The sequence below is a fragment of the Myotis brandtii genome, unplaced genomic scaffold (genome assembly GCF_000412655.1).
Source record: "Myotis brandtii unplaced genomic scaffold, ASM41265v1 scaffold413, whole genome shotgun sequence".
In the NCBI taxonomy this organism is placed as follows: domain Eukaryota; kingdom Metazoa; phylum Chordata; class Mammalia; order Chiroptera; family Vespertilionidae; genus Myotis; species Myotis brandtii.
Window position 1 is genome coordinate 528,773 of NW_005365869.1, and position 25,205 is coordinate 553,977.

Genomic DNA, 25,205 nt, shown 5'->3' on the forward strand with positions numbered 1-25,205 from the left:
ATAAATCTCTTTATATAGAGATAGACATAGAGATGGGCATAAACTTAGACCTAGATAGACATAGACATAGATATAGACATATAGAGATAGACAGATGATAGATAGATATCTCCTATTGCTCCTGGAGAACCATGACTAATACAGCACCTAAGCTTCTCAGAGGCACTTCTCTTAGGAATCAAGTCTCCTGCAGGAAATAACCCTCCTCCAAGTGCCAGTGCTGTGGAAGCTTGAGGTTCTGTCACTGACAGGAATTCTTCCCTCAATCCATGCACAAATGCTTACACAGCCCCTGGGCATTCCAAAGGACACTAGCTGGACACCTCCCTAGCCCAAAGGATAGCAGAGAATCCCTTATTACAAAACCTGGTGGTGTGCTGCTGTGCTAAAAATTGCAAGGAATATGTTTTTTATTTATGTCATTGTGGTGTACAATCCTAACAGGTGCAATAATGTTAAATTATATATTGCATTCAAACATTACAGCAGCACTTGGAGCAAACACGCGGCTGAAACCTAAGAAGCCAGATAGAGAGTAGAGTGGTTAAGAAAGTGGGCCCAAGGATTCCAGTTCCTCCTCTGCCACAAACCATCTGAATAAAATGTGTCCATTCCCTAAGCCTCAGTGCTCCCATCTTCAAAGTGGGATAATAGTAGTACCTGTCTCACAAGGTTATAATAAGACCACTGGGATAGGTGAAAAATACGTTAAGTAGCACACACATTTCCATGCCTGGCATGTGGCTCATGTTCTATGAATGTTACTGTTATTATTGCTACAGCATGATCCCAGCCCTAAAGAGTCTTCTAGAAACCCAATGCAACTCTTTGTTGAATGGGATTAAATCAGTTATGATTCTGTGGGTTCCAAGTAAAGAATAGGAAAATGTGGGGAAGACCTGGAACCCCAAAGAGCTGTTGCTGGAAATGTAATGAATGGGAAGTTGTTGCACTGAAATGTAGATGCTTTGAATTGGAAGCGTTCTTAGAGGGCCTCACAGAGGGGTCTCTTCTACAACAGCCCCAGAAGTGGTCACCCCACACATCAATCCATTCCACAGTGACAGCGAGAGGCTGAGCTGGCTGCATTGCTAGGCAGACTGAACTAGGAAGAAACTCTACAAGTTAATTGTGGAGAATAAGCAATAAACAAGTAAACAAATGCATATGTGTCAGGAAGGAAATAAACTGGGTGCTTTAATGGTCAAAAGAGGTGGGTGTGAAATATTTAGAATAGGCAAATCCATAGGGCAAAGGGTTTCATTTGGGAGTAATGGAAATGTTCTGAAGTTAGGCAGTGATGATAATTGTAAAATCTTGTAAATACAATAAAACCTACTGAATCCTATGCTATGTAACCTATTCTTAGATGAATCATAACACAATTTAAATTTTCTAATTAAAAATAAAAAGCTGGGGTGGGAGGGCCTGTTTTAGCTCCGGTACACAAAGGAAGAATTTGTATGAAGTAAGGGAGTAAGAAATGGGAAGGAGCACCATGGACAGGCTCCCTGCGCGGACGGAAGAGCAAATGCAGAGGGCCTTGAGTGTGGACCAGCTCTGCAGGGCAGATAAACTGTCCCAGATTGGGTGGGATGGCGGGGAAGGATGTGGGAGAGAGAAAGAGAGACGAGGCTGATGGGTCAGAAGAGGCTAATCTACAAGACCTTGGTAAGCACAATAAGAAAAGGGGCGTTCATTCTAAACTAGATTGAAAACCACTGAAGGCTTTAATGCCAAGGGGTGTCCTGCTCCAACTGCCACTTTTGAAAGACCATTTACAGCTTCCTGCACACAAAACATCAGTTACCGAGTGGCAGGACCAACACAAGGTATAAATCATTAAAGAGGTTAATTCCCACTGGGTGGGGCTTGAGCACTTTTAACAAAAACTGAACCAAAGAATACAAATTTGAAGATGTGTTTATTCTTAAGAAAAATTACAAAGATAATGTGAAAACAACACGGATTTAGTGTCTATTCCAAAATGCACCCTATCTTCTTTACCATAAAATATCTAGTAATAAAAGGATACGTACTCTCCACCAGCCTCTTTTTCCAATGACAATTACAATGCTATTATTAAGACAAGAGCGCCCTCTACAGTTATGAGCCCAGATTGTTCCTTACTCTTGAACTAAGTAAACCTGAAAAAAAAAGGTTTACTTTTATTAATGATGTGACTGAAAAATTACCATCCCCCAAGCCCATGCCACCCATGATAATCTAGCTCCTACAATGCTTTCCTGAAAACCAGAGAAAGATATAAAAAGGAAGTAAAGTTGGCAGCTTTCTTAGACAAGTGTAATGTAAACACAGAGATTCATCCGTCTGCCTTTTTAGATAATATGCTCCCTCCAAAAACCAGAGAGAGAGAGAGAGAGAGAGAGAGAGAAGAGAGAGAAAGTACTATTGTGTGTGTGTGTGTGTGTGTGTGTGTGTGTGTGTGTCTATGTCTGTGTCTGTAATTATGAAATTGCAAGGATAGAACATGTGTTTGAATCATCATCCCGTGTTCATCAAAACACCTGGTACCAAGGCAATGAAAAGTACTTGCCATAAAATAATAGAGCGATGAGGTAAGGCAATGGTTTCCCCTGGCCAGTGACAGTGGCAGGAGGCCACTGGACACAACCAGTTGAGCAAGGGTATGGCCATGTTTGAAAATGCAATGGATGTATGAGATGGTATGGCCATGTTTGAAAATGCAATGGATGTATGAGAGGGTCACCTTGAGTGGAAAAGTTAGGAGAGAAATGGAAACATAAAACTCTGGTATGAGGTGGTAAAAACTAATATCCAAGGGAAGGATCAAAAGAGAATATCCAGAGAGAGGCATCTATGCAACGGCTGGAGAGGGGATAAGGAAAGACTATTAGTCCATGAGATAACACTCTTCAACTAGAGCTGAGCAGCCTGGAAGATGGGGACTCCTACTTTGTGAAATGCTTTTATTGCTCCCTCCATGGTCTACTCTGGTTCCCAATATTCTTAGGCAAAGTTTCTGTGTACTGGGCATCAAATACAGCACCCGAGTTCAGCACCGGTCTCACTGTACAACTTCCAGGCCACCTTAAGTACCAAGAATGGGGAGATGTCCCTGAGAGTCCCAGGAGGTGTGGGAGAGGGAGGAGAAAAACAGATTCCCGCCTGCAGCTCTGCTTTCCACCGATGAACGCAGCCATTAAGCAATGAAATCTGTTCACTAGACAAAATATGGTCAAACATTCCTGCGCGCTCCATCCCTTACACAGATTTAAATACTGGCCTGTCTTCTCCGTGTTTGTTTTGGTTCCCTCGGCCCACACTGCAGTCCATGGGCTCTTTCACTCACTCATCATCTCGCCCCCCGCTGCTTGGGCCGAGAATGAAGTAATAATTCAGCAAGCTGTTCAGGGCTTCCCATCAGCCCGACTGCACAGCGCCGTGTTTTCACGGCTCAGGCATTCCAGTGGCGGTGAACTCTACGGCCCAGCCAGCTGCGGAGGGATCCTGCTCACGAGGGCTCTCCTGCCTAAATGAAAGCAATTTGGGAAGTAAAGTGAGGAAAGCACTAGAAAAGCGCATTAATGTCTGCTCATTGGTTCTCACTTACATTTTCTTCAAGCTGGACTGTTTGCAGTCACCACTTCAACTGCATCGGGGTTCAGAATCAGCTGAAAAGAAAAAGCGTAATTATATCTCAATAAAGGGGGGAGGAGGGGGACTGACTATCTTGGAGAGGCCAGTTAATAGATTGCTTAGAAATAAATTACTGATTCCTTTTCCTGGAGAGAAACCTGCTGTGGCCTTGGAATGCTTCTTTTGTGTCCTGGCTTTGCTTCTGTCTGAGCTGAAAGAGCCAGCTGGAGTCCCACTGTTCGGTTTATTGCCTGGCTCATCCTTCTCCCTCAGGACAGAGCGGGTGGGGCTATCTTGGAGAGGCCAGTTAATAGATTGCTTAGAAATAAATTACTGATTCCTTTTCCTGGAGAGAAACCTGCTGTGGCCTTGGAATGCTTCTTTTGTGTCCTGGCTTTGCTTCTGTCGGAGCTGAAAGAGCCAGCTGGAGTCCCACTGTTCGGTTTATTGCCTGGCTCATCCTTCTCCCTCAGGACAGAGCGGGTGGGAGCCGGGCATTCATGCACACGGTAGGATGTGTTTGTACCCAGAGCTCTCCAAGAGCTTCACGATAATAATTTAGCCACCAATGAATTTTAACATGTTAAAAAAACACACACGACTTTTTGGAAGAAAAAGCAATCTTATTTTTTTTCTTCTATTAAAACAGACAGAAACTCTAGAAGGTACCATCCAAAGTCAATGAAATACCTCTTAATGAATAAGGGTCTAAAACAAGCCCCTGTGGGGCTCAGGCCTAGTGATTTCCTGGAGAACACTTGATATCAGACAAACAGATTCTCCCCCAATGTAATGTGGATTTTTAAAAATTAATATATACACCCCTATGTTCATTACAGCGCTATTTACCATTGCCAAGAAATGGAGCAACCCAAGTGCCTATGAATAGACAAGTGGAGCCCAGCCAGTGTTGCTCAGTGGTTGAGTGTTGACCCATGAACCAAGAGGTCATCAGTTCCATTCCCAGTCAGGGCACATAACCGGTTTGTTCCCCAGTAGGGGACGTGCAGGAGGCAGCCAATCAATGATTCTCTGTCATCATTGATGTTTCTATCCCTCTCCCTTCCTCTTTCTCTAAAAATCAATAAAATAACATTTTTAAAACTATTAAAACATAGACAAATGCATAAAAAAGCTGTGGTACATTAATACAATGAAATATTACTCAGCCATAAAAAAAGAATGAAATTTTGCCATTTGCAACAGCATGGATAAACCTAGAGGCTATTATGCTAAGTGAAATAAGTCAGACAAAGACAAATACCATATGATTTGACTTATATGTGGAATCTAAAAACAAAATAAAAGAACAAACAAAATAGAAACAGACTCATAGATACAGAGATCAGACTGATGGTTGCCAGAGGGGAGATGGATTGGGAACTGGGTCAAAAAAAAAGATGGGATTAAGAACTACAAATTGGTAGTCACAAAATAATCATGGGAATGTAAAAATGCAGCATAGGGAATGTAGTCAATAATATTGTAATAACTATGTATGGTGCCAGGTAGGTACTTGAAATATCAGGGGAACCACTTTATAAAGTATATGATTATCTTACCTGTGCTGTACACCTGAAACTAATACAAAATAATATTAAATGTAAACTGTAATTTAAAATGAAAAAAAATCAGTTTTAATAAAAGGAAATTACCTGTTAATTATTTGGCTTTGGCACCAGAAAATCAGACCAGGCACAGCTCTTTTCATAGGACTCAGTTGGAATTTCTGCATAATGAGTGCAAACTAAGAGGACTGGCACTGCCTGAACATGGTGCAGAGCAGAAGACTGTGATGACTCAAGAGCAGGGCAGCCACAAGCAATCAAGAAGATGGCCAATGCTCTGAATAACAATCCAACAATAACAGGCCAAAAGCCAATAGTATGGGATTATAGTAGACACTGACCATATGTACAGAATGGTGAAGGATGAAAAAGATAATACAGTTTACAATCCTAAAATTGTTAGGATGGCCCTGAGCAGTGTTGCTAAGTGGTTAGAGCATTGATCTGAGCACTGAAGGGTCGTGGGTTCGATTCCTGGTCAAGGGCAGGTACCTGAGTTGCAGGTTCGCTCCCCATCCTGGTCTGGGTGCGTGCAGGAGGAAACTGGTCAATGTGTCTTTCTAACATTGATTTTTCTTTCTCTATATACCTCTTTCTCTCTTTCTCTCTCTCTCTCTCTCTCTCCCTCCTCCTTCTCTTCCTTCCACTCTCTCTCTCTCTGAAAAGCAATAGAAAGAATGTCATCAGGTGAGGATTAACAAAACAAAATAACAACAACAAAAAGTTAGGATGGAAAAAATAAGGATGAACAAGGAAATCTGTATCACATATTCTATTTTGGCTACTAATTACTAGCAACAACACTTACAATAATACTAGAGGCCCAGTGCACGAAATTTGTGCATGGGGGGGGAGGGTCCTCTCAGCCCAGCCTGCACCCTCTCCAATCCTGGACCCCTAGGGGGATGTCCGACTGCCAGTTTAGGCCCAATCCCAGGGATCAGACCTAAACCAGCAGTCGGACATCCCTCTCACAATCTGGGACTGCTGGCTCCTAACTGCTCATCTGCCTGCCTGCCTGATGACCCCTAACTGCCCCCACTGCTGGCCTGGTCACCCCCAAGTGCCCTCCCTGCCGGCCTGGTTGCCCCAGGCGGCCTGCTGCTCAGTCATTTGGTCGGCCCTCACTGCCCCCCTGATGGCCTGGTTGCCCCCAACTGCCCCCCTCTGTCAGCCTGGTCACCCCACGCAGCCTGCTGTTCAGTCATTCGTCCAGTTGTTTCGGTCGTGACGGCTTCTGGCTTTTTATATAGCTATTTTCAAATTGATCAATACATCTTTTAAAGTACTAAAGAGTTGAACATAAACTATTTTTACATGTAATATATATAGAGAGAGAAGCAGAGAATTCTGGGTAAATTGATAAGCTAGGCCCATAAAGTTGGGAGCAAGATCTAAGGGACCAATCTCCCTACCCCCGACGCAGAAATCTTAAAAGCCATACCTGAAATAATCAGCCATGCTTCTTCTTGTCATCATTTTATTTTCTTGGCATGCAGTCAATGCGTATTGATAATTCAGCTCTAGCAACAACAGGAGGAGCTGTCAGGTTTGATTATGTCTTAAACTGAAGGTTCCAAAGGGCAGGAACTCTGATTTCCTGGGTCACCTGTGCAATAGCACAGAACCACAGCAGATAAGATTTTCAAGGAATGTCTTTATTTTCCTATCGCTTTCTGTTTTGCAGTTTGTTTGCTTGTGGTCTATATGTATGTATTTTGCAGATAATGAGAGTTAATATGTAGTAAGTGTTTGCTTTGTGCCAGGCACTGGCCTAAATGCTGTGCACATTTTCATTCATTTAACCCTCATAATAACCCTCTGAGGAGGTACTAGTTCCCCATCTGGTCCCCAGCCACTCAGTACATACTCTCTCCACAGCTGATCTCCCTACCAAGAGACCCTTCAGGCCCCCCTCCTCTTTCTCTTGCTCTTGGCTAACTTCCAAGCCCTCCCCCAGTGATGTGAAACCGGGTCAGCTCTCTGAAGGCCCACTCTCGGCCAGCAAACCAGGCAGCCGCTGGGGTCCTCTCTAGTTGCCACATCCTCCTGCCTTACCTACGCTTCTTCAGGGATATCTCCCCAGCATCTGCCTTGGTTTCCCAGACCCCACTCTGGACATAATCAGAAACTCCCTCTGTCCTCATATTCCTTACAAATCTGCTGCCCCTCCCACAACACATGCTCTCCACGAAGGCAGTGGGTGAGGCTACTGCTTCCCTCCAAGAACACAGCAGCATCTCCGGTTACTTCTGCCTATATCTCACCTCCTTAGTCCATAGCTCTCTCTTCTGCGTCTCAAGGGGGAAAAACCTGACTCCTTAAGTATTCTTCACAAATCTTACTTATACCCATAAAATGGCTTTTTAATTTAATGTGAACAGTTAGACTCTCATGTTCACCGATTTCATACCACCAACCTTTCTCTAAAGCGATGATGTCTGATGTCATGTGCCCAGGCTCTGGACAGGGCCTCAAAGTAAAAAGGAGAAAGTCCAATGAAGCAAAGGAGAGGAGGGTACACACAAGTTCTGACCCCAAAATACCACGTCCCCACAGAACCATTAGGAAGAAAGTGTAACAGTGATGGAGATATTTGAAGGTACCCATACACTCTAAAAGCAAAAATCAAACATCTCACTGGACTCAAGAGCTACACAGATTATGTTATTTCATTTGTCTGACATTCTTGCAAAGGCAAAACTATTGGGACAAAGAAACAGATCATATCCATAAAGAGGAATATTATTCAGCCATAAAAGGTAAAGAAGTGCTAATAGGTGCTATAAAGGGGATGAACCCCCAAAACATCAGGCTAAGTGAAAGAAGCCAGACAGAGGAAGGTCACATATTTATTGTATGATTCCATTCAGATAAAATATGCAGAATGGATAAATCCACAGAAACAGAATACAGACTGGTGGTTGCCAGGGTCAGGGGAGGAGGGAATAGGAGATAAAATTGTAAGTTTTGCTTTGAAGTAATGGAAATGTTTTGGAACTAGACAGAGGTGGTAGTTACACAACATTGTGAATGTACTAAATGCCACTGAATTGTTCACTTTAAAATGGTTAATTTTATGTTATGGGAATTTCACCTCAATAAATCATCTTTTAAAAATCAGTGGCCAAGGAGGAGGCTTGACTACAAAGGGGCACAGGGATATTTGGGGGTGATGGTACTGTTCTGTATCTTGAGTGTGGTAGTGTTACACAACTGTCTACATTTGTCAAAACTTGCAGAACTGTATAGGACAAAGGGCAAGTTACACTGTATGTGAATTATAGCTTAATTTTAAAATCAGTGAAAGAGAACTATCCAACATAAAGAAACTAAAAAAAAATGTTAATGACTAAAACCTGGCATATATTATTTTACTAACAAATAACTGCTCCATAGAAAGGACCATAGAAAATATTTTCTATAACTTCATTCTCATAAGAGGAAAAATGAACTGGCTACTATAGGATGCAATTTTTCATCATCATGTTATTCACTGTATAAGGATTTGATGTGTATAAATCTGTTAGGGAACTTAACAAAGATTTTTTGATGAATATGTATCAGTTAACTGCACATTTAAAAGTGTGAGGTCAAGTAGGTTATTTGTGAAATAATGTAGCACAGAACTCCAAGGTCAATTATAGCAAGATAATTTAAACTCTTCTTGACATGCAGTTTCAAGCATAATATTTTATTCACTTCCAAGGTATTCTGGCTATCCATTGCTGCCTAACAAAGTAATTAAGTTAAAATTAATTTGATAAAAAAGTGATTTTATTATTACCTCCCAGCTTTGTGGGTGGAATGGACTCAGGGGATGATTCCCACTTGGTGTCATGCAGCTGCTGTACAAAGTTGGCTAAGGTTTCAATCTGAAGGCTCAATTGGACTGAATGTGCAATATGCCTCACTCCCATGCTGGCCGTTGATGCTCACTATTGGCTGAGAGCCCAGCAGGGGTCTGTAAATGGCCTACATATGGCCTCTTCATGTGACATGAGCTCCACATAGCACAGCAGCTGGGTTCCCAAACAGAGTGTCCCAAGAGCAAGCATTCCAAGAAACTCAGGCAGAAATGGAAGACTTCTTTATGACTCAGCCTTGGAAGCCATGCAGTGTCCCTTCCACTCATTTACGGGTCAAAAAGCAAGCCACAGGGCCAGCCCAGATTCTAGGAAAGGGAATCACATCAAAGCATGAATACTGGGAGGCATGCTTCATTGGTGGCCATCTTTGGAGACTAGTTTCCAAAAGAGGTATCAATATTTCTAAAGATTGGGGAATGATATTTCAACCATAGTTTTCAACCATAAAATAACATTTTGGTATTTGTTGATAAAAATTAGAGTGGGTGTCAACTTTAGAAAGTATACCTCTTGGCAAATAACTACTGTGTATTTTATTCATTCAACAAATATTTATTAAGTGCCTACTGTGTGCCAATTACTGTGCTAGGCACTGAGGATACATGGATAAATTAGACTTGGCATCTGTCCCCTTGCAGCTTAAACTCTAGAGCAGGGGTGGGCAACCTTTTTGTGAGTGCGTGCCAAAACCAGCAAAATCTCTGACTCAAAATTCTTCTGCGTGCCAACCCTAATTTTTTGAGAACATGTTACACCTACTTGATATCTCTTAAGGTGTATGTATGTGAAGAACCTTGAAGAAATAATAAAATTCATTCGAGCGACAAAAACACAGTATATGATGATGAAAAATACATTTATTTTTTAATGTATACATGTTATGTAAAATTATTTATTTATCTAAGATGCACCTACACTGAATTTATCTGAAAAATAAAAAAGTCGATATTAAGAAAAAAATTGTAAATGGAAGATTATAAGAGAGGGTTTCGTGTGCCAGCAAAAGTTACTGGCGTGCCATGTTTGGCACGCGTGTCAGGGGTTGCCCACCCCTGCTGTAGAGATTGCATCATGGGAACAAATAAAAACCAAAACTAAAAAGAGGTCCATAGAACCTGTTGGAGTGCAAAGGTAGAAGAGTTGGTTCTCCGTAAAGTGGGGTAAAGACATGTCAGGAAACGCTTCAGAGAGAAGGGACTTATAAGGGAAGTCTTGACAAAGAAAGATTAATTCCAAATTCCTTACCACGTATTTGGGAAAAGACTGGGGGAGGGTTGGCGTCGTGTAAAGAGGGAAGAGCATTTCAAACCAAGACAGCCAGCAAAACCAGAGGCAAGGGGCACTCCACATGCACAGGGTACTGGAAGCAGTTCCATGTGGCTGTAATGCAGAATCGGGGGGAGCCTGTAGGCACAGGCATCAATCCTGCACAATCTTACACAGCTGTGTTTAATTTGGTCCACAGATCATGTGTTTGTTTTTCTTTTTCACTTTCATAATGAACTACCACCAATGTCTTTAAAATTTTTAAATTAGTTTCCAACCTTTAATAAACAGAAAGTTTAACCTAAAAATCTAGCTTCTCATGAAAAAAAAGGGGGGGAGGGGTAATTTGATTGCACTGAGCCTAAATTCCCACCCAGCAACAACTGGATGGAGCTAAAAAGAATGTCCCCTTTAGCCCTGGCTGGTTTGGCTCAGTGGGTAAAGTGTCGGCCTGCGGACCAAAGAGTCCCGGGTTCAATTCTGGTCAAGGGTAAGAGCCCCGGTTGTGGGCTCATACGGGAGGCAGCCAGTCGATATTGATGTTTTTCTCTCTTTCCCTCTCTCTTCCACTCTCTCTGGAAAATCAATGGAAGAGTATCATCGGGTGAGGATTAAAAAAATAAAAAAAGAATGTCCCCTTTAGATGGGGTTATAAACTCTCCATTCCCTTCCTAGTCCCCACTGTAACCTCCAGTGTAAGCCTCTGAGTCTGAGAACCCCCAAGAAAGCTAAGATACATAGTCTAGGCAGGGGGCGCCAACTAACAAATAATCTTTATGCTACGCTCAACATTTGAACTTCATCAACAGTGGAAAGCAAGTAAAGGGTCTTCAGTAGGGAAATGATATGAACAGATTTGCATCTTAAAATGATCCCTCTGGCCTTATCAAACGATTCATGTGGAGAATGCAGTGGAGAAGTGTATGAGCAGAAGCAAAAAGGCAGGTGGAAAACTGTTTCAGTATTTCAGGTGAGAACTGATAAGGTCTGATTTGAGGCTGTGGCAGAGAAGAGAAAGGGCCCCAAAAAATTGAAAAGGCACCGGCTGGTGTTGAGTGTGGCTGAGTGTCAACCTATGAAACAGGACATCACGGTTCGATTCCCGGTCAGGGCACATGCCCGGGTTGTGGGCTTGATTCCCAGAAGCAGGTATGCAGGAGGCAGCTGATCAATGATTCTCTCTCATCATTGATGTTTCTATCTCTCCCTCTCCCTTTCTCTCTGAAATCAATAAAAATATTTTTTTAAAAAAATTAAGAAGATTAACAAACATCCTGCTGGTTCATTTATACCTACTGGTTCCATTTAAGAACCATTATTTAGTTTCACCTTCAGTCCATCAACCTTAAAACAAACTCCTGTACAAAGAGTCCAAACGTGTATTTCCTCTTGGATTATAAACAAGTTTTACAATAAAAGATTGTTCTTGTATTTTTCTCCTTTGTTGTCAAGAGATTTTGCCAACAGAAAGTTCCATGATAAAATGCAATTTTATTTGGGATTTATGCTCTTATCCTAAGAAATCTAACTAGAAAAAAAGAAAAACATATATAGTTCTATTCTTAAAGAAGAGACATACTTTCTGATTTCAGATTTTCCTTCTGAAAGAACTTTTTTTCTTCTTTAATTTCACAAAAAATAATTGGTTTGTGTGTTTTTTGTGTTTTTTTTTTAAGGGAGAAAGTACAATCTCTGAATGCAGACCTTTTTATTGAAAAACTAGGCTGTGCCCTGACCGGTTTGGCTCAGTGGATAGAGCGTCGGCCTGCGGACTGAAGGGTCCCGGGTTCGATTCTGGTCAAGGGCATGTACCTTGGTTGCGGGCACATCCCCAGTGGTGGGTGTGCAGGAGGCAGCTGATCAATGTTTCTCTCTCATCGATGTTTCTAACTCTCTATCCCTGACCCTTCCTCCTTGTAAAAATTCAACAAAATATATATTAAAAAAATAATTTTTTTAAAAAAAAGAAAGAAAAACTAGGCTGTGAGGGTAAAGTGAGATGGGACTAGTTTGGGGGGCTTGGGTTTTATTGTCTTGTTTTATTTGTGTATGTGTTTGTTTTAATATTGGTGATACTTAAGCTCTTCTATGGAAAGCCAATAGCAAGGAGAAGGCAGAAAAGAGGTGAAGTAATGCCTAGCCAGCATGGCTCAGTGATTGAGCATTGACCTATGAACCAAGAGGTCATGGTTCACTTCCCGGTCAGGGCACATGCCTGGGTTGCAGGCTCATCCCCAGTACAGGGTGTGCAGGAGGCAGCTGATCAATGATTCTCTCTCATCACCTATGTTTCTATCTCTCTCCCCTCTCCCTTCCTCTCTGAAATCAATAAAAATAGATTTTTTTAAAAAGAGATGAAGTAACTCATACTTCAAGATTCAACAAAGGGAGGTCTGTCTTATTTAGAATGGATGCCTCATTCAAACTAGAGGAAAAGAGGTGAGTATTTTCATGGCCACATCATGTTATCGGTGCAGACAAATTTTACTCTGTGAGGAAGGCCAGGCCAAAGGTTGAGCCAGGAGAGGGGGGCTATTTCTTGAGGAGATCTGTGAAAGTTAGGGGAGGAAGGGAGGCGGGAATAAATGAAAAGATTGACAAGCACAACCAGGCCCCAGTTAAGGTGGCCATATTTACTTCCAGTTTGCTTCAGTTAGTAAAGAAGTGCTTTTAACTGCCTTCTGTCTAAATGAATAAAAACAAAGCAAGGAAAATAAGAGAATAAGAAATGGACAAAATGATATTTACTGTGCAATTCAGTACGGCGGGCTTATAATTATTCATCCACTTATTTATTCATTCGACAAATACTTAGATGCTTGTCTAGATACTATTAACAGTCATTAACAAGACAGACAGAAAGTCCTGCCTCGGGGAGCACACATTCTAGTCCTCGCCATATATGCTAAGATGGTCCTTGCTCATGTTCCTACAGAGTGTTTGGTTTTTCCACAGCTAAACGGAACATGCCAAGCCACAGCCTCTCTTCTTAATAAAGGGCTGAAGCACAAAGAACACGTGTGAATCAGCTATAATTGAGGACAGGTTGGTTAAAACTCAAATAAAACTGGAGCTGAGTGCCATAACTCCGTTTGGGATTTAGCCCAGCCTCCAGATTTAACAGTCTCTAAAGGAATTGGTGTTTTCTGATAATCCATCTAACATGTTATGTTCTGAATGTGATTTTCTGACGAAGGCCCCAGACATGAAACTTCTGGACCAAGCGGCAGGCAGATCCTGTAAAATCCATACAGGGTCCCCCAGGTGTTTGATGCAGAAGCAAGGGATGTGGCCATATCCTTTCTGGTCAAGTTTCTAGGATAAACAGACTTAAAGGACAGAACTGTTACCAGAATTTGGCACCCCGGGAAGGAACGAGGTGTTTGAACAACATCCCTCCCAGACTGAAAGCCACTCAGACATGGACCGTCATTCCAGGCATTTGGCACACTGGTTTCTACTAGCAGCCAAGTCCATAATTGCCAGGAACTGGCCAAATCCACGGAGACACCAGTCATAATGAATGCTGAAAAATGTTTGTAATATACCGTAATAACTGCAAGCCTGACTCATTTCATCAGATCTGAGTCCCTCGCTGGGGATTGCTGCACAGGAGAGAGATGTTTACTGAAATCCTACTTTTCTCCACTGCCATCTCCCATTCCAGGAAGAACAACTATTATCTGGTGGGCCTTGCCAATTTCTGTTTTATATTATAGGTCATTAATATGGATGCTTATAACATACATGTTTCCAACTCATTCTGAATTCACTTCAGTACAAAGTGATGGAAATAATGCTTTTTCTCCTTATTTTAGATTAGCTTGAACATGAACTAAGTATTACTGAAAGACAGAGACTTAAGAGAAGATTCTTGCCAGGCCGATGTGGCTCAGTGATTGAGCATCAACCCATGAACCAAGAGAAGGATGGTTCCATTCTGGTCAGGGCACATGCCCAGGTTGCGGGCTCAACCTCCAGTAGGGGTGTGCAGGAGGCAGCCGACTGATATGTTGCTCTCTCGTGGATGTTTCTCTCTATCCCTCTCCCTTCCTCTTTCTAAAAATCAATAAATAAAAAATATTTTTTTTTAAAAAAAGAGTAGAAGATTCTTTTTCCATTCCTGGCAAATTTCTCAATTTGGTTTCCCCAAAACTCCGGAAATGAGATAAGGAAAAGGTGCTACTGACACTCCCCTGTAAGAAGCTGTCCAGGCTTGCAGCAACTGGATAGGTGAGTGGGCCCAGCTTCAAGAGCAGCCCAAACTTTCTCCTAGCACAGTGGTCAGCAAACTGCGGCTCGCGAGCCACGGGCTTGTAGCAACGGGGATAAGTGAGTGGGCCCAGCTTCAAGAGCCACCCAAACTTTCTCCTAGCACAGTGGTCGGCAAGCTGCGGCTCGCGAGCCACATGCGGCTCTTTGGCCCCTTGAGTGTGGCTCTGCCACAAAATACCAACTTCTGCGCATGGGCCATGAAGTTTCAATCGCACTGTACGTGCACACCCGCACATGGTATTTTGTGGAAGAGCCACACTCAAGGGGCCAAAGAGCCGCATGTGGCTCGCGAGCCGCAGTTTGCCGACCACTGTAGCACAAGGATGGAAAATCAAGCCAGCTGTTCCAGGCTCTCTTCCCCAGCTTCTCTTAGGTGGAGCTTTGATTCTTCAAGTTCAGAAATCTTATTTTCCCAAAGACTGGTCCAGCCCCAGATGACTGATTCATCGCTGAGCTCGGAAGTCAGGGTCTTTTGAATTCAGGTCACTTGACTTCAGTGCCCCTGCCCTTTCTCATAGGCACCCCACCTTCCTGGTGGGAACCCATGTGCACATGCAATAAGAGGTTACAAAATGGCTTCCAAAGAGTGGGAAGGGTTGGGGGAGCAGGGCAGGCACCAGGGTAGGACAGGCCAGGTGGACAAAGCTGGCAGTGGACAGCAGGACCCATCTAACGGAGGGGCAGGAGCCAGGAGCAGTTCCAGGACTGGCCAGGGAGGGGGGAATGGCAAGATAATTAGGTCCCCGTGCTGAACTAAGATGGGAACAAAACACACTGTCTCAGGGAAACAGCAGAAGGCAGATTAGAAAAACTGGGCACAGGGCATGCCGGAGGGCCCAGCACCTCAGGTATTAACCTCCACTGCCTTTCGGAGCAGTCTGTCTATTCCAGCTCTTTCCATCCAGGGCCAGAGCAGAGAAGAGCCTGTAGGTGGAGCCCAGTGGCTGCCAGCCTTGGGGCTAAGAGGAAAGGCAGGGGCAGCGAATAGGCAGATCATGCCAAACACCAGCCTTCAGAGTTCAGATTCTTTTTTTAAGTAGTATTTTTTCTTGACTGTTCTCAAATGTGCTGTTGGTTCTGTTTCACCTCTGGAAAACTTTCCTAGAGATGGCTTGAGAGATGGTGACCGTACAATTTACCACCCAAGCCTGGACTTGAAAGTAAAAGGAAGAGCTGTTAATAATTATGCCAGTACAACAGTCATAAACCAGGACTAACCCCGGCCGACCCGGACATGCGGGCCCCTAGCTCGAGACCAAGCCCTCAGGACTCAGACATGCCTGGGCTCCGCTGGCAGAAAGAGTGAGGTAACCTTGCTAGGGTTGTTGACAGGAGAGGCCAGGGGACTCCTGGGAAGTAACTCACTCTAAGGGAAAAGTCAAAGGACACAAATTGGGTTCAGTGACATCGAGACAGGGCCAGAGGGGAGAGATGTTCTGCCCAGTGGTGGCTGCACCCCGCATCCTGTGACCCGGGTTCCATGGCTTTCAAGTCAGTGAAACTAAAAAGAGCTGTTTCATTAAAAATTTCCACGAGACATTAAAGATCAAGGGTTGGTAAAGTCATCTGTCAGCAATTTCAGCAGCAACGGAGAAGGTGCCGCTGGCATGGCAGTTGGATGGGACGACAGTGGGTGTCAGCATGGTGTCAACCTGACCCAGGTTTGGGCAGTGATCGGAGACATTATCTCGGCAAGCAAGACCTGGAGAGCCAAAGACAGTGGTGCCTTGCTCTAGCACAGCCGTGGGCAAACTACGGCCCGCGGGGGCAATTTCAGCAGCAACGGAGAAGGTGCAGCTGGCACGGCAGTTGGGTGGGACGTCAGTGGGTGTCAGCATGGTGTCAACCTGACCTAGGTTTGGGCAGTGATCAGAGACATTATCTCGGCAAGCAAGAGCTGGAGAGCCAAAGACAGTGGTGCCTTGCTCTAGCATCTCGGGAGCATACAGGAGCGTATCCGTGGGGACCCATGAACTACTGTAAGGGACCCATGAACTACTGTAAGGGACCCATGAACTACTGCAGTTTCACACAGTGGACAGAGGAAGAACCAGAGAAATGTTATTTCATAAGGGATGGTTATTTTGACCTCATTGTTAGCCCCAAGCTGATGATGCCTGGGAAACATATATTTCTTCCATCACAGTGTGAGGTACTTACTCCTTGATGTTGTCTAAGTTTGGGAACCTTCTTAACTTGGGACCACTCAGTTCATATTAGTAGTTTTATGGTCAAAAGTAGGCATAAACCACCCAAACATATACATCCAATGATACTTGCATTTATAAAATAATGCAGAAAAAGATCAACACATGCTAATTAACACATAATATAGAAACATTTCCCATACATTCTAAAAATTATAAACGTTTGCTACCTCCTAAAGAATGGCATCTACTGATTCTGACTGATATATAACTGATTAGTGTTAGTCTTTCAACAATTGGAAATTAGATGCTGCTTTGAAATAAAATGACTCACTCACCACATGGCTAGGATGAAAAAGACAGGCAATACCAAATGTTAGCAAAGATGTTGAGCTAGAATTCTAACACAGAATCAGTGCAAGTGTGAACTGGTATAACCTCTTTGGAAAACTGGCAGTATCCCTAAAGATGAACATTTGTACTTCTACTCCTAGTATGAACATGGACAAGAATGCAACAGAAATGGATGCATATTTTTACCAAAAGACATGGACAAGAATGTGTATAGCAGCACTATTCATAATAGCCCAACACTGGAAACTATGCAATGTCTAGCCACAGCAGACTGGATAAAGTCTAATGTATTCAAATAATGAAATACTGCCATTAAAATAAACAAGTACAACTACACACAACAACATGAATGAATCTCACAAACATAAAGCTGGGCAAAGGAAACCATACTCAAAAGCTTCCATTTATTTACAATTCCTAAGCAAGCAAAATTAAGCAATAGTGTCAAAAGTCAAAATATAGCTAACCTTATGGGGGACAGTTGACAGGAACATAAAGGAAACTTCTGGGGGCTGATAATGTTCTATTTCTTGAATTGGGTTCTGGTTACATGAAATATGAACTTTTAACAAGCTTATCATTTGTCACTTCTGCTACATTCAAGCTAGTGCCTAAGGCCAGTCCATATTCAAGAGCAGGAATATTATACTCTACCCCCTGATAAAGCCACATTGCAGAAGAGCAGCTAAGATGAGATTGTATGAAAAATACAATCTATTCCAATTACAAAATGCAATGGCATTTTAAATTTTAAGTGATATTTCAAATAAATTTCACAATCTACTCTAATTATCCAGGGCAAATTAGAACTCAGCATCCTTCTGGGGAAAAGCAGAAATCTTAGGAAGGGAAAGAAGAAAATAAGATCGACCAAAGCACACAAGACCAGGGAGCATGGGTAATATGCAGTCCCTGCAATAATGACTGTGACCGAGGAATAGGGTACATGCATTGGTCAGTCCCAGTTACATGCCCAATAAGACCACATGAACTGGGAAAGGGGCAATTCACCAAAGAGATAAACAGTGGGAAAATAACACATGTCTACTGCGAATGTCATATTTTGTATCTGATGGTCATTACAAGAGAAATTCTTAAACTCATCGTGTCAAGGAGGAGGAAGTATGTTCTCTCCAAATTGCATCTAACTCTACGTTTCCAATGTTCTCTCCCTAACACATATGTCAAATCCATTAGTATTAATATTAAATATTTTTAAATAAAGATCTGCTGTAAAACATACATCCAAGTGCAACTACTGATGGCAATCATGTTTCATTTCCCTTTGAGTATTTCTCAAAACACTCCTGTCTATGAACATGTGTTAACACTTTTTCATCTGGTAGTTTGGATAAATCTTCCACATTGTTTTGATCACATACCATTCTGTTAACAGCTATGAGTCACACACCAAAAAAATTAACTACAGACCACAGGTGTGGCAAGCTGAACTCCTACTCCCCCTCTCAGGAAAGAATCTTGGGGATTAGAGAGGAACCAGGTTACTATGGTGCCATTAACCAGATGGCTCAGCCAGAGGCCTTGTTAGTTTATGTGGGACCCTCAATAACGAAAGGACCAAGACAAGCAGAGAAGAACGTTTTAGCATAATAAAGCCAGAACTCTTTGCAAGAAGTAAACTTAAAGTCATGTTATTAGAAGAAATATACATTTCTCTCATAGACTACATTCCAGAGGTGGGCAAACTTTTTCTGTAAAGGACCAGACAGTAAATATTTTAGATTTTGCAAGTCATACAATCCCTGTTGCATCTACTCATCTCTACCATTGTAGCACAGAAGCAGCCATAGACAATACTTAAACAAATGAGTATGGTTGTATTCCAATAAAACTTTACAGAAACAGGCCTATATTATCTGATCTATGGGCCAAAGTTTGTTAACCCCTGAACCAAACCAAAACAAACAAACAAACAAAAAAAGGCTACATCACAGAGGTGAGATGTGTTTGTCTTCAGGTAGAGAAAGAGAAAGCCTGGACACAGCTCTGTTAGAGAAACAAACAGAAGTTGAAATATTCCAGCTCACCCAGCCCTCTACCCACTTCCTCTCATGGGACCAGAGCCCAATCTTTCTCTCCTCTCCGCAGAATCAGCAGGAGCTAGAACAGATTGAGACTGTTCACATCCAGCTGAGGCCAGAGGTGGCAGAATTTGCACAACACTGGAAGGGGCTAGAACTTCATTCCAAGGGGGGAGGTCTTTTGTGAGGAAATGACAAGGACACCTGGTGCTGAAGGTTAAAGGATCTGTAGAGCCAACACTGGGAGAAGTGGAGAGAAGGCAGGAGTTAGGAAGTGAGGGAGTATCAACATCCTGAAGCCCACCAAGAGGGCATTTGTTCCCCTGTGTCCTACAGAGATGTGAATTACCTCACCTAAAGCCCAGGGCCTAATCTTTCTTTGAACCCTCTCTTGAATCCTTCAGAAAAGAAGCTCTTAAGCCCACCACAAGGCCCTGGTTCATTTCCTACTGCTCTCCACCTCACTCAATCAGCTCCTCCCATACTGGTCTCCTTGCTGTTCCTTGAACACACCTAGTATATTTCCACCCCAGGGCCTTTGTACCTCCTCACTCTTGAGACAGATTGAAAGCTCTTCCCCTAAATATTCAAATGGTTCACTCTCTTCATTTGGGTGTTTCTCAAATGGCATCTCCTCAAAGATGCCTTCTTTGACTTTTCTGCCTAGAATAGTCATCAGGCTCCAGTCATCAGGCTGTTTAAATTTTTCTTCACAGCACTTATCACTACCTGTCTTCCCCAATAGCAAATGGGCTGCATAAAGGCAGGGACTTTGTTTCGTTCTCTCCAGTATTCCAAGCACTATCAATAGTACCCAGGACACAGATAGTGCTCAGTAAATATTTACTGAATGAATGGATGGATCAAGTCGGATATGTCTGTTACGGGTAATTTTATGTGTCACTTTGGTTGGGCTATGGTGCCCAGATATTTTGTCAAACATTACGCTGGATGTGGTGCTCAATAAATATTTACTGAATGAATGGATGGATCAAGTCCGATATGTCTGTTATGGGTATTTTATGTGTCACTTTGGTTGGGCTGTGGTGCCCAGATATTTTGTCAAACATTACGCTGGATGTTTCTGGGAGGGTGTTTTTGTTTTATGTTGTGTGTTTTTATTATTAATGATTTTTAGAGAGAGAGGAAAGGAGAGGGAGAAGCATCAATTTGTTGTTCCACTTATTTATGCATTCATCATTTGATTCCTGTATATGCCCTGACTGAGGATTGAACCCAGAACCTTGGCGTATTGAGATGACACTCTAATTGAGCTTCTCAGCCAGGGCTCCGTGAGGGTGTTTTTGGATGGGATTAATATTTAAATTGATGGACTTTGAATAAAGCTGCCTTCTCTCTATAATGTGGGTAGGCTTGATCCAATCAGCTGAAACCATGAATAGAACAAAAAGGCAAGCGTCATTTTGCAACAGACAGCCTTTGGATTTCACATGCAACATCAACTAGTCTTGGTTCTACAACAGACTGACCACCTTTGAACTCCAACCAAAACTCCTTCCTGAGTCTCCAGTCCCCCAGCCTCTCTCACAGGATTTTGGACTCACCAAGCCTCCACAACTGTGGAGGCCAATTCCTTAAAATAAATCTCTTTATGTATATATCCTATGGGTCCTGTTTCTCTGGAGAACCCTGACTAATTCAGTCCCTAAGTCAAACTGTGCTAGCTCGTCGACACCTACTGATTTTCACAACATGAGTCAGGGAGCTGAAACTTCTGCATATTTTTGTCAGCTCTACAGGTAATATTGCTTCTGGTGACTTCCTTCCCCATGGCCAGAAAAATGGGGACTGGGGAATGGGGGAGGGACTACTCAAACACATTTCTGAAAGATTGTAACTGATTATGTAAGAAACACTGGTGCTTGGAACCATCTGGAGACTTTTTATCTTCCCTTCACACAATATTATTTCATTCATATTTAGTGAACAGGAAGGTTGAGCTACACCCTAACCTGTCTAGATCCTGTAATGGCAAAGAACGTAAAATATCACACATACAGTGTATCTTTATATTCTGTATTTTTAGCTATCTCCATGGTATTTGGATGACTAAATATGGCCATAAATATGAAGTCTATGGCAGCGGTTCTCAACCTGTGGGTCGCGACCCCTTTGGGGTCAAACGACCCTTTCACAGGGGTCGCCTAAGACCATCGGAAAACACATATATAATTACATATTGTTTTTGTGATTAATCACTATGCTTTAATTATGTTCAATTTGTAACAATGAAAATACATCCTGCATATCAGATATTTACATTACGATTCATAACAGTAGCAAAATTACAGTTATGAAGTAGCAACAAAAATAATTTTATGGTTGGGGGTCACCACAACATGAGGAACTGTATTAAAGGGTCGCAGCATTAAGAAGGTTGAGAACCACTGGGATGTAGTGTTTTCATAAGATGCTTGAGGGCAGTGCCTCCCCCACTCTTCCCATGCCCTAGTACAATTTATTTTTTAAAGAAAACAAACAAAATTTCCTACCCTGATACCACTTCCAAACCCTGCCACGAGGAAGCTTGGCTTCCCAGCATTGCCAAAGCGCAGGGGCTGCCTTTAAACGCTTCCGCTCCTCCTAGTTTCCCGCCACCTCCGTCCTCCTAACTGGCGGGAGGGGGCGCCCGCCCAGCCAATCAAAGTTCAACAGGGCCCGCCTCCCGCGCGTCTTTCAAAGGCCACCTAGGAACCAATGAGCGGTCAGAGGTCTAGCCAGGGCGCCTGGGGGCGGAGTCAGAAGCAGGGAGAGGGCGTGATTGGTTCCTAGAAGACACCGCGCCCCACCTCACAAAGGGATATACCAATGAGCTGAGCGGAGGGGCGGGCTCGGCGCGGGGTGAGACCCTGGTGCGGCTGAAGGGAGACGGTAGCCGGTCGCGACGTGGGGCGGCCCGCGATGAAGCCGGTGAGTCGGGCGGAGGCTCTGAGGAACGAAGCCTCAGGGTCGGAAGCGGTCCTGGCCTCTGGTGTGGGCTCTCCCACTTCCTGTGTGAGCGCTGTCAGTCTATTCCGGATCTCGGTTTCCTTCTGCTCTCCAGTGCTTGGGGCCCTGGACAGCCTGGTCTGGTGGCATGCCGACTCGCGCAGTAACCGTTTTGGGAGGGAGATGGCGCTTCCCAGGGCCCGCGAGAGCGATGGCTGAGAGAAGTGGGCCGGCGGGACGAGGGGAAGACGTGCGCCGGGTGAGGGCTGTGCTGTCGCCTGCGGGGTCTTCTAAGTCTCGCGACAGCCATGCCCGTTTTCGTGAGGAAACTGAGGCATCGAGAGCTTAAGCGTCTCCGTCTGCCGGATACCCCGGCCCCAAAAGATGTAGCGGCTGCCTGTGCCCCCTGGGGGGCTGTCCTCCCCGTGGACGAGGGGAATTCCGTGGCAGACGATTGCCAATCCCCGCTCGCGGGTGTTGTCACCGCTGTCACCATCTCCCCCCCCCCCCCCCCCCCCCCCCCCCCCCCGGCGCACTGCGTGCCTTTCCCTGAGGTTCCGAGTCCCTGGGTCTGGGGGAGCCAGAAGCGTGCACCTGTGTCCGGAGCTGTAAATCTGTCTGAGAAGGATTGCCGGAGTGGGCCACACAGATTGAAAGTCTTGAATCATCAAAACTGCTTTTAAGAGGGGAAAACAGATCAATGCAAGAAGCTGAAGGCCACCTGACTCCCATCCCCTACCTCTCAGGTTGACAGCTTACTGCCGGGCCTTCCTTTGAGCCGAGTATTTAATACTAATACGGATAGGTCCAAGGCACCTCAAACCCACAGCCTGACGTGGCTCTGTCATGTCGTCTTGTAACAAACAAGACCGGTATAGAAGGTAGCGTCGGAGCTGGCGAGGGCATTAGGTAGTTACACTTACTGGTCCCCGGTCCCCGTGTGCTGGGACATCAGCTGGCCTCCTCCTCCACTTGCCCCCAGAGGTGTGGGAGGAGCTGGACACGGGTCGCTCAACCCCCTGGTCCCTTCCCTCTGCAGAGGGTACATTCGGAAGTGCTTTCTGCCACAGGGGAGCCCTGGGTGGTCCTCGGCTGCCCGTGGGTGGATGAATCCAATACTGGAGTGCAGATCTGACAAGCCCACCGACCACTGCTTTACAGCCAAGTGACACCCAGTAATAAAACCGACAGATTGGTCTCCACTTGCCTTTCCTGTGGTTTATCTCTCAGTCGTTTCCAAGTAAGGATTAGAAGAAAAGTGTGTTCTTATTGGTGCTATACAACTCCCAACAGTCTAGCAGGGGTCCTCAAACTTTTTAAACGGGGCCAGTCACTGTCTGTCAGACCGTTGGAGGGCCGGACTATAGTTTAAAAAAAAACTATGAACAAATTCCTATGCACACTGCACATATCTTATTTTGAAGTAAAAAAACAAAACGGGAACAAATACAATATTTGTATTTGCATGTGGCCCGCGGGCCGTAGTTTGAGGACCCCTGGTAGAAATGATGCCTACAGGATTGAGTTCCAACTCCTTAGGTCAGCATACAGAGTCCACCTCAATCTTTCAAAGTTGAGGGCAGGTTATTCCACCTAAACTATCTCATTCAAACTGCTAGGCTGTGTGGGGGTTATTTTTTCATAAATGGGGTAGGAAAACATCTCTAGCTTCATCTCCTCTGCTTGGATCTGTTTCCAAATGCACAAGCTCTTTCTCCGTTTGTCCTAATAGCCTTAACTTCTTCCCTCTCTGCCCGAAACCTCCTGCTCACCCCTCAAAACCCAGTTAATGCATCTCCTCTGTGAAGCTTTCTCCAGCTTCCAAAGCAGTTATTCACTCCCTTTCTGCTCCAACACGCATAGATTATGCTTCCATGTTAGCATTTAAAATCTTCTGTAATCTGTGGACACATCTGTGTTTCCAACTATACTGAAGGTAGGCTGTTTATTTTATGGATCTTTGGTCTCCAGAACTTGGCAAAGGAAGAGGTCTAAGAAATGTTTGTGAATGAGTGAGTAAATCTCACTTTATAGTTGTGAAAAACTGAGATCCAGATTTAAATGACATCACTTATACACTAAGTGGTAGAGCCAACACCAGAAGCCGGGTTTCTTGATTCCCAATCCAACTCTACTCCAGCGTGCTGTAATTATTAATAGTATGGTGAATCACAGTAATTTATTATTGTTACTGCTAATCTCTCTGGCATTCCAGATTGGATAAATTGCAAATATGCATTCAGTGTGTGTTTAAGCAAAGATCAGTTATACTAAGATGATATGTAAATATTCTTTACAGTTATTTAACATAACTAATTTCTTTTGAAGCCTATTTCATTGCAGACAAGTGAGTTTGACTCATCAGATGAAGAGCCTATTGAAGATGAACAGACTCCAATTCAGATATCATGGTATGTTAACATTTCTGATCAATGATGAGCTAAAATATTTGATATGTACATCATAATCTTCATAGCAGGAAGTCCACATATTAAAAGTATTTCATTATTCTCTCCCACTGATTATAATTACAATTTTTACGAGATTGTCTAACTCCATGATTTATTTACTATCTATGATAGAATTAGGCTTTTTTGCAGGTGGGTGTGTGTCCTTTATACACTGTGAAAACCATAATAGAAACAAGTAAGTAAGGAGTTGAGATCCGATTGGAATGATCTCCCATTTAGTTCCAAAACCTACTTATTCTTTTATGACAAAAGAACAATGTACCATACAGGTACATTGATTATTATGTAGTCAAATCTTAGAACTACTTGCCACAGTAATGCATCTATCAGCAGACCATTTGTAAGATATTTAATCATTTATTATGTAGTCAAATCCTAGAACTACTTGCCACAGTAATGCATCTATCAGCAGACCATTTAACATTAAAAGACAATTGCCATAGATACAATAACAAATACAAATGTTTCTATAGAAAACCAACTTCCAAATCTTGGCAGTGACTTATGATTATACCAGATTCTCTACACCCAGCAATCAAATGCTTTCTTTCTTGCCTGTAAATATAATCATCTATTTCTTTAAGAAAGCTATTCCCACCCTAGCCAAATAGCTCAATTGGTTAGAGCCGTGGTCGGCAAACTG

The 25,205-nt window shown here is 43.4% G+C and overlaps 1 protein-coding gene across 3 annotated transcripts in view; it reads left to right on the forward strand.

The window, feature by feature from the left end:
- The first annotated feature begins 21,960 nt into the window (after positions 1 to 21,960).
- The window catches only part of CDKN3 (cyclin-dependent kinase inhibitor 3), a 16,536-nt gene continuing 13,291 nt past the window's right edge, over positions 21,961 to 25,205 (forward strand). Inside the window, exons 1-2 of one of the 3 annotated variants that reach the window (XM_005873587.2) lie at positions 21,961 to 22,073; positions 24,420 to 24,502. In XM_005873587.2, coding sequence (XP_005873649.1) covers positions 22,065 to 22,073; positions 24,420 to 24,502 — 92 coding nt within the window. In that variant the 5' untranslated portion in view covers positions 21,961 to 22,064. Of the gene's footprint in view, positions 22,074 to 24,419; positions 24,503 to 25,205 lie in introns of those variants that run through there. The other 2 variants (XM_005873589.2, XM_014545594.1) reach the window with 2 other exon arrangements.